At 45.4% G+C, this 10,417-nt stretch overlaps 1 protein-coding gene across 1 annotated transcript; it reads right to left on the bottom strand.

The window, feature by feature from the left end:
* Positions 1-9,215: 9,215 nt before the first annotated feature.
* MC5R (melanocortin 5 receptor) lies at positions 9,216-10,216 on the bottom strand. Its single transcript, XM_016197357.2, has one exon. The coding sequence runs from the start codon at positions 10,188-10,190 to the stop codon at positions 9,216-9,218; it is 975 nt and encodes a 324-aa protein (XP_016052843.2). The 5' UTR covers positions 10,191-10,216.
* Between the last annotated feature and the right edge of the window lie 201 nt (positions 10,217-10,417).

Raw genomic sequence — 10,417 nt, 5'->3', positions numbered from 1 at the left:
GTCTTTGTTTAAATGGCCAATTGCCATGCCCTCTCTAGTTAGAAGTCAAGCTAAGAAGATAAATAATAGAGCAATGGTCAAGATGCCAGGGTGAGACAAGTCTCCCGCACCTCCTTGATGTTGGCAAAGCTTTGTCCAGGATGTGGCCATGTACTTGTAAGTAGAATCACAGTTAGAACCGGACCCTGGATTCTGGGCGGTCTCCTGCAGCTTTGCTTTGTGCAGAAGACTGATCCTGCTAGCCCCAAAATGTAGTTCAAACTAATTCCTTATTCTTCAAGTATCTATCTTCACTTCTTCCTGAAAATCCATGGAAATGATAATTTTTAAAATGTATAAAAGAGAATGAATTCATGAGAGTGCTGAAAACAGGATGCAGATGTCAGAGGACTAAAACTAGTGATGAATTTGGGGAGCTTGAAGGTAGCTGGGATCTTATTGACAAAAAAGGACTGAAGGGTACCACAGCCACGGCACACCGGAAAGAAATCTGGAATGGAGCCCACCGGAGTCAGCAGGATGGAAGAAAGGAAAGAAATTGAGGTGATCCATATAAGAACCATCTGCAGAACTGTGGCATGGCCTACACACTGCACCACCACAAGTATCTGCATAGTGTATTTAAACTAACGCCCCCCCAAAGTATCCAGAAGGACCTGGCTTTCTAGAGCGAAGAGCAGAGTAAACCCTCCCATTTTAGCTTAGAGGGGTGGGGATATCTCCAGACTATTAGTCTGTTCACAGTCTAAACACCCTTCAATCTGACAACTGATGCACCCCACTCACTCACAAAGAGCCACCCAACTGGGCTTTTTCATCAACAAAGCATCGAGGAATCCTATCTAAGTACTAAATCAATCACACCCAGTCCTTCACTTATACATTTGAACGGAAAATCTAGGTTCACCTAACATTTGAGAGAAATGAGCAATACAAAATAGGAAAAAGTGAGATCAATAGACTCACTAACTCTGGAAAAAACAAATGATCCAAGTAAGAGGAGACAATTTTTAAAAAACAAATTCATCTTTAGAGAGATTGAACAAGATATGGATGTATGAATTCAAAAGCAGCCTGCTATAAAAAGAAGGCAATGAAAGAATAAATAAGTCATATAAATTAAAAATATAATTGGCAAATTAAAAACTCAATCAAAAGCATAGGTGGAAAAAAAGGCAAAGAAGTCTTCCAGAATGTATAACAAAAAGACAGAGGAAGAAAATATGAAGGAGAAGATTAAGAGATATAAAGAATCAATCCATTTGAACTGACATCTAATAAAAGTTACAAAAAGAGACAGAGAAATGGGAAAAGAAAAAAATAATCAAAGAAATAATAGAAGACAACTTGCCAAAGTTGAAGAAAAACATATGCCCTGAAAAGCTGATGTTCCCGACTACCCTTCCTTCTGTTCCAGCCCATTGTTTGGAGATGACAGCTAACGTTGCAGCAGCCACCTTGGACCATGAACTGAACTTGAGATTGATACAAGCCTTGGTTCTTTATGGAGCCCGTGAGCTCCATGCTAATAGTCAATTGCCTACCTCCAACTTCTTTTCTGTGAAAGAGAAATAAACTTTCATCTTGAGTAAGTCACCATTTTTTGCAGGTTTTCTGTTATATGCAATGAACCAAATTTTGTGTGCTGTCCAATATAGTAGTTACTGGCCACATATGGTTATTTAAATGTAAATATAAATTAACTAAAATTAAGTAAAATTAAAAATTCAGGTTCTAAGTGACACTAGCCACATTTGAAATGCTCAGTTGCTACATGCAGAGAGTGGCCGCTGTAGTGGACAGAGCACAGCACTGTGAAAAGTCCACTGGACAACGCTGCCCCAACTGCTGCAAGTCTCTTTCCACAGAGATTCTTGTGGTCTGGTGAAGGGCATGAAAACTATCTGCTCTCTGAAGTACCTGGCAGAATGTGAGCCACAGTGAGGTGTGACTATGGAGATCAAAAAGGACTCATGGAAGAAGAGGCTCACGTGAATGTAGAGAAGCTTTTCCCAGCTTAGACAAAATCTGGAAGCAGACAAGCATAAGTCCTGTTCAGAGTACTCTTATTTTATTGACGTGTAGAATGACTGGAAGATTAGCTAATATTTTGGAGATCATTGAAAGTAAAGGTGAGGATCGTGTACTTCATAAGGCCAGCACTGGGGGTTATGGAGGGTCTCTAAATAGAAGGAATGACACTATCAGAATAGCACTTTAGGAGAGGTCAGCACAAGAAGGGACCGGAGGTAGTTTAGACATTAACACATAAATCCAAACTTAAAGGTAACAAGACAGACCCATTCTTTGGCAGTGAAGACAGGAGGAGGGAATCAAGGCAATAGACATTTTGGCAGTAGATGCCACAGGATTCTCCAGCAGGTTCGGTAGAAATATCAAGGAAGAGAAAGGAACCCAGATGACCCCTGGTCTCTGGACTTAGGGACCAGGGAAATGCTTTACCAACATGGGGGAGGCAGGAAGAGGAGTTCATGAGTCAAAGTTTGAGATTCCTGGTGTGCATTTTCTCAAAACACCAGGCAGAAGTTCAGAAGAGAAGTGAAGGCTGGAGATGAAGGATTTGGAAATCAAATTCCTATAGATAAAAGTCAAAATCAAATAACACATCTTCTGGGCATCTACCAGAAAAACTCGAAAACATTTATTTGCAAAAATGTATGTACCCCTATGTTTGTTGCAGCATTACTCATGTTGACCAAGATATGGAGACAACCAAAGTGTCCTTCAGTAAAGAATTGGGTAACGAAGATGTTGTACATATATATTATGGAATATTACTCAGCCATAAGAAAATATAAAATACTGCCATTTTCAACAACATGGATGGACCTTGAAAATATTATGCTAAGTGAAAACAGTTAGTCAGAAAAAGTCAAGAACCATATGATTCACTCATATGATATAAGACTGAAACTCACAGTCGCAGACAACAGCCTGGTGGTCACTAGAGGGAGGGGATGGGAGAGAGTAATAAAGGGCAAAGGGGGCCAAATATATGGTGACGGAAGATGATTTGACTTTGGGTGGTGGGCACACAATGCGATACACAGATCATGTATCACAGAAATGTACACTTAAAACTGTATGATCCTATTAACCAACGTTACCCCAATAAATTTAATTTAAAAAGCCAAAATCAAGGAAGTTGATGAGATCTCTGAGAGAAAAATTATAAAATAAAAGGAAAAGTTCTACAGATGCAGGGCAAGCCTATATGTGGGAGATGGGAGAGATCAAAGAGCCAGAGGAGGTTAGAGTGTTGGCAGAAGGAAGTAGCCCAAAAAACAGCAGAGGGAGTGCCATGGAAGCTAAGGAAGGAAGTTTAAAGAAACAGATAATAGTCTCAAATATTGCAAATGAGGCAAAGAGGGTAGAGACTGAGAAAGCTGTTTGGAATTGGTGAATGGAACTTCAGTAGGGTGGTGAGGGTTAACACTACATTGTCAAGGGCTCATGTAGAAAGGAAAAGTAAGCCAGCACTTTAATGGTAAAGAAGGGGAGAGAAAATATCTTAAGAAGTTAATCGGGTTTATGTTGGGAGACCCTCAGGAGGCTTGTATGCCCCTGCTTTCATACCTCATTATTTCTCGTTATGCGACTGTGCCCCAGACTCTGCTGAAATGATTGAGGTGTGCTCTAGAGGAAGGCAAAGGGGCACCCGGGTCAAGTCTCCTTCGTTATGCATCAACTCAAGAGAATTTTATTATATTCTACTTAAAATGTACACCACTGGTAAGGACAAAGCCAAATATGGAGAACATAGAGTCGTCTCTTCTTTAGAACTAGGCTTAAAAGACTTGTAAAAGTTCATTTGTTCTCCAAGTAAAGGCAGTGAGATAGAGAGGGGGAAGGGGAGATGGAGGAGGAGGGATGGGACAGACACACAGCAAGTAGTGATCTGAAAGATCTGGAAAAGAACAGTGAGGGTTAGCACTAGATCTAGGGGCTAAGAATATAAACTTGTTGAACACTGAGAGGAGAACCAGCATAATGTAGGAAGACAGTAGCAATAACTGGCAAACTAGAACCTGAGTCCCTTTTTGTAAATCTTGGTAGTTAATTGGGTATCAAACAGAGAGAACCTTCCTTTAAAATGACTTTCTCTTCTCTCTGACCCATTGCACAGCTAGTCCAGGGCCTCAGGCCTGCAGCCTGCCTGATTGTGACAGCTTCCCTCCCATCTCTGCTAACATGAACTCATACTTGTTCTCAAAATTATTTGCAAGCACTGATTTTGTTGGTTCACGGTCATGTCTTTAATAAGAGAGGAAAAAAAAGAAAAGCTTTCGATAGCTCCCTAGTTTCTATAAAACAAATGTAAAATAGATCCTTCGCCTTGATTTTCAAGGCCCACATGATTCCACCTCTATAATTTCCAGTGCACATGAGTGATTTTCCACTCTGGCCCCAACATATGCCCTTGGCTCTAGTCAGGCTGTTTCACCACTAGTGAGCAGCAGCTTTTACCCAAGTACCATGCTCCCCTTTCCTCTGCAACTATGCAAATCTAACCCATCTTCCAAGGACTTCTATAACATGTTTATGTGTTAATCTCCCTTTAGTTCAAATGTTTCCTCTCTCAATTTTATACAATAATGATTCTCAGTGGGGAAGGAAAAAAGAGCCAAATATATCCTAATCTTACCTTAGGGTCTTTTCCAAACGTATCTCCTCATTGCAAAACTCTGCTATGTTCCCCTCAACCACCTGTAAGAATCAGTACTACTGATGCAGGAAAGCATCATTCCCCTCGTTCCAAATAATTATTCCACACAAGTTCATTCTTCAAGTGCTTATATTTATTAGCTCCTTGAGGACAGAAACATCAAATGACCACACGCCTGGAATCACACTGAGCATATGATAGGTGCTGTTCACCCATGTCCAGTTCACCTCCTTCTAGGTATATGATAGGATTGAGTTTCTAGGGCTCACTTTAATGTTAGACCATGGGACTTATTTTGACAAATGAATTGTGAGTGAAATAGAAATTCACATGCAAGTATGTGTTAGGATAGGCTTCCATTATCTTGGGTCCCTGAGTAGCTATGATGAGACTCCTGCTACTTTGTGTAGAGCATGTAACATGATGGAAAAATAAACTTTTATTATGTTAAGTCACTGAGGCTTTGGAGCTGTTTGTTTCTACAGGATGATGTTGTTTCTCAAAGTGGGATCCTTTGACCAGCAGTATCTGAGAGCTTATTAAAAATGCAAACTCTCAGCTCCTGCTCCTGACCCACCAAATATAAATTTGCATTTTAACACACTTGCCTCATATTTCTTATAGCTATTAAAGTTCGAGAAGCACTGTCCTTGACTACCCTGACAAGCACAGAAATTGTTACTTAAAAGTGGCTGGATCAGAATCTAAAATGGGTAGATGCACAAAGAGCAGGGAAGGATGGCAATGCATGCTATGTGGCGGAAAAACAGAGAGCTTGACCAATGGGTATTATATATCATCATATGGGGAAAGGTCTGAAAACAAGATGTCAGTAGAGTGTGTTGGTTACTGCTGGCTGCATTTAATGAAATGCTACAAGGAAGTGATGAGCGAAGGAAAGAAGTAGCTGAATGCGAGCAGGAATGAAAGAGATTCAAGATGGTAGAACCACAATATGAGTACACTTAATGCCACTGAACTGTACGCTTAAAAATTGTTAAGATGGTAAATTTATGTTATATGAATGTTATCACAATTTAATCACTAAATAAATAAATAGGATTCTTTACTGATTACACTGGAAATCAGATTTAAAAAAAAAAAAAAAATTTTTTTTTTTTCTTCAAGAAAATCCAAAGTCAGGACTTCAGTATGAGAAGGGACAGCTCTCCTCAACCCAATAAGTAAAAAAATAAATTTAGAAAGTTGAATAACATAGGCAAATTAAAACTGAGATTTGGCACTAGGATCAAATCAAGGGGACAGCTTTCACCATCGTTGCAGATCCTCTCAGTAGATTAAGGGAGCTGTCTCAGAGTACATATCAAGAAGGGTGTAGCAAAAGGATCCAGTGAATCCTTCCAATTGGACAAAAGGTCTCAGGGCAGAGAAACGAAAAGCATGACTGTCCCGCACAACTTGATAGGCTCAAAGCATGCATAATTAGGATGAGCGAAAGATCAAGTCACCGGGGCCCAAAGGACAAGCGTACAGCAAGCCAGGAAGTAAGTGAGGATCCGCACTGTCCCAGGCGGCAGCACCGGCCGCAGGTTGCTGTTGGGCCCTGGAAGTGTGACGCCTGCTCTCCCTCTGCTTGAATGGGAGTGTCCGCGTGGTCCTCTGTTCCACTGTCATTTATCAGGTAACTTGTCCTTTTAGTTTATTGGACTCCAGCTCAAGAGGAGCCACATCTGAACCTGATGTAGTGACAATCTGGGAGATTTTTCAAAGTTACGCCTTCACCACAAAATCCCCAAAACTCTAATATGCACCCTGAATCCATCAGTGAAAATTGCCATTACAGACACGGGAGCTATCATAGCCCTCATTTTATAGCAGGTGTAGTCTGTGCCTCATAAATTCACATTTATGTGTAGAATTTTGAACCATGGACAGTGTTTTCACATCTTAAAATATTTATGTCTTGAAATAATTTGTCCCATAAGCTCTTTGATGGCAGGGAGTATCTAATAACGATTGCTTCTAGCCCCATACTGAGTGCATGGCCGGTGATATCCCCAAAGTACTTACCTATTTACCAAGAGACAATATATAATGTCAAGTGTACAGTTTTGATTTTTAGGTGTTAATTCATCTCAAACTGAGAAGTGGCCATCATTCAGGCAATAAATACTGCCAGGAAAAACATCATAATTCACCAATGAATATACCTTCTCATTTTGCAGCAGCTGCTGACAAACTGGCAGAAACACCAAAAACACTCTGCATATCACACATTTTATTAACCATTTTTTTGAACACATATTGTTATACCAAATGAAGTTCCTACAGAAGCAGAAGGAGCTAATATACAATACCATACAGGATTTGGCAGGTATGTGAATTTTTTGTTTAGGGGACTTTGTGTTGGGATCCCAGGGGTTGGCTAATTTACAGATGTTGACCGAATCACTATATTACATGTATTCCTTCCAACTGAAAACACATCTGAATATTGGGTTATTTCTGCACTGTTTATATAGAGATTAAAAGACATTTGAGCATTTCCTTGAAGACCTTTATAGAAAAGGGCAGACCTTGTCTGAAGTCCTGAAGCACCCGGAGCAGAGAGGTAGCCTAGTGAGTTCCCAGGTGGAGCTAACTGTAAACCACAAGGGCTGGAGTTTGATGAAGCACAGGACTAGGACCCTGCTGACCCCACTGAGCACCCAGGGCGGTTAGGCAGCAGACTGAGCACACACTTACTTAGTAACAGTAGCAAACATCAGTGGAGTGCCTACTGTGTGCCAGAAACTACTGCAGGCAGCAAAGCCACAGGCATGGACAGGACAGCAGAGAGGCTGCCGCTCAGGGAACCTGAGTTCCTGAGACATCCCATGTAAACATGGACTATAGTTTCCTATCATAATTACATAGAGATCACTTACTTCCCATTCGCGGATACACACAGCATGCTCTGCTAAAAGGGACAGGAAACGTTGGAAGGGCTGGCTGCCCCTTCAAAACTCATTTGCTGACAAACAGCGAGTTTGCCATTTTCCAAGTTTGGGATGTATTATGTACTTTCCTGCTCATGCCAGCACCATTTTTTGTGAGCGAGTGAACTCTGAGCTGCCAGGGGTGGGGGTCACATCTGTAAGTTATCTGTGTTGCACGCCCAGGAAGTTCCTCTGCCCCAACAGGCTTCAACCGCTCATCGTTGAGTGACCCTATTAGTCCACTGCTTTATGTATACTTTCCCTTCACTGGGAACAGTATAGATGTGAATATTTAAAACAAAAAAGAAGTCACTAACACAAAGATAATCGAACGGAATACCAGAGCTATAAAGGCCAAGCCCTTCCCTTCAGATAACACTGAGACCAAGAGGTGGGAGACATTCCACGAGTCACACAGCTGCTCTGTGACACAGCAGGCCTCCTGGCTTCCAGGCTGCTGCTCTCACCACCGCCTGCTGCCCCACCCCCTAGTGTTTAGCCCATCTGCGACAGTTCTTTAAAATAAATATCCAATCCCTAGGGTGCTCCACTAGTTTCCAGGTGTCCTCACACTTTCGCATGCAGTTCTCATGACCATCCTATGAGGTCGGCACAGACGTGGAAGCTGAAACGAGATGATTAGGGCGACGTCACCTGTTAATGAGAGTCGGGACCTGAACTCAGACTTTCAAACTCCAGTCTACACCGGAGAAGACAGGGCTCCCTGGGTTAGAGACGGGCACTGACCTCTGGCTACAGGACTCAGCTGTGCTGTGCAAAGTATACAGTGACAGGGGTTCGGACTCAAAGACAGGCCCAGTCTGAGAAGGTCAAAACCGGCTTGGCTATGGGTGTGTGTTACAAGTGGGGGTGGGGAGTATGTGTGAGGGGGGGACGTGGGGGACACTTGGAGCCCGTGACATATCCCCGAAACACTCATTTGGAAACCTTGGACTGAGTCAGAATAAGACAGTAAGAAGAGTCACAGAAACTTTCACACCACATGACGCAGGGTTTGTAGAATGAAGTTTTATATCTGGGTAAAAGCAGAAACATGACTGACAGAAGAAGAATTCAGGAATCCCATCCTTGGACAATTACGGGCACAGGCCATAAACCCGAAAGCTCAAGAAAGGGGAGCTGGTGAGAAAGCCCATAACAAATGAACAGGGGGTTTCAAGTGGGGGAGAAAGGGACCACCCTGGTTCACCCTGAGAAGCGTGCATGTCTCAGGCACATAGGGAGCGGCGGCGGTTCCGGGCGGGAAAGCAGTCCCGCGCCACGGGGATGCCCGCAGGGTCTCCGCCGCGGGCCGCACCGCCCGCTTTCCTTCCCCGCGCGCTCAGGGGCGGGAGGGGTGGGCCCCAGAAGGGGGGGGGGGCAGGAGAACACGGGGCAGGAGAAGAGGACAACGACAAACTGCCACAGACCATTTCCCAAGCGCCTAAGTGGCGCGTGCCCCTCCGACACCACCGCCCACACGGGGGAAAATGCGTCTGAAGCACTAACTCAGGGCAGAAGCGAGCACGCAGGGCGCGCGCCCAGTGGCCCGCCCGGCGCCCGCGCGGGTGAGGGCGGGGCGGCGGGCGCTACCTGCTGGGGGGCCCGCGGGGCGCCCGGAAGCCCTGGCAGCACACGATCTCCTTGAGGGTCCTGCGCATCTCCTGGCTGCGGAAGGCGTAGATCAGGGGGTCGATCACCGAGTTGCACATGATGAGGATGAGGTACATGTTGAAGTGCGCCATGAAGCAGGAGCAGTAGAGGTTCTGCGGGCAGGAGATCATGAGGATGAGGTGCAGGAAGAAGGGCGCCCAGCACACGATGAAAATGCCCAGCAGCATGGTGAGGGTGACGGCGCCCTTGAGGCTGGTCCGGGGGCGCACGGCGCCGCCGCCGGGCAGGGCGGCGATCTGCTTGACGTGCGTCCGCGCCAGCAGGAACATGTGGATGTACAGCGCCGCCATGAGGAAGAGCATGGTGAAGAACATGGCCACGAGGCAGACGATGACGTAGGTGGACTCGTAGTAGACGATGAAGACGCTGCCGCAGCCGGTGCAGAAGGCCCAGATGCAGGCGATGGCCGCGCCCGCGCGCCGCGCCGTCATGATGTGGTGGTAGCGCAGCGCGTAGAAGATGGTCACGTAGCGGTCCACCGCGATGGCCAGCAGGCTGCACATGGACGCCACCACCGAGATGCAGATCATGGAGTCGAACACGTTGTCGATGTGGCGCACAAAGGCGTCGGCGATCACCAGGTGCTTGTTGTGTATCAGGTAGATGGCGATGGTCTCCCAGGCGTTGGACATGCTCACCAGCATGTCGGCCGCCGCCAGGCTGCACACGAAGAAGTACATGGGCGAGTGCAGGTTCTTGTTCTTCACCACGGCGCCGATGACCAGGATGTTCTCCAGCAGGCTGACCAGCCCCAGCGTGAGAAACACCTCCACGGCCACGCCCATGTCTTCACACGGCGCGGACTTGTTCCTGACGGCTGCTCCCGAGAGGTTGCCCTCGGCGGCGCTCAGGTTGAGATCTAAGAAATACAGGCGAAATGAGGAATTCATTGCTCCTCTTCTCCGCAGCAAATGGACTGCAAAACAGGTTTGCATGCAAGATTCAGAGAGGTTAACGGTCCACCGAAGCAGCGCGGCACAACCTGAGAATGGGGGTGAAGGGACTCAGAGCATCCGCTGAGCGTCGGAATCCTGTGTGAGAACGCGGTGCGACCCGGCCGGGGTGGCTCAGCGGCTGAGCGCCGCCCCGGGAACCGAGCGGTCGCCGGTTCCATTCC

The sequence above is a fragment of the Miniopterus natalensis genome, chromosome 7, assembly GCF_054644295.1.
Source record: "Miniopterus natalensis isolate mMinNat1 chromosome 7, mMinNat1.hap1, whole genome shotgun sequence".
NCBI classification, from domain to species: Eukaryota; Metazoa; Chordata; class Mammalia; order Chiroptera; family Miniopteridae; genus Miniopterus; species Miniopterus natalensis.
The sequence above is the reverse complement of the archived record's forward strand: the minus strand, read 5'-3'. Positions and strand labels throughout refer to the sequence as shown.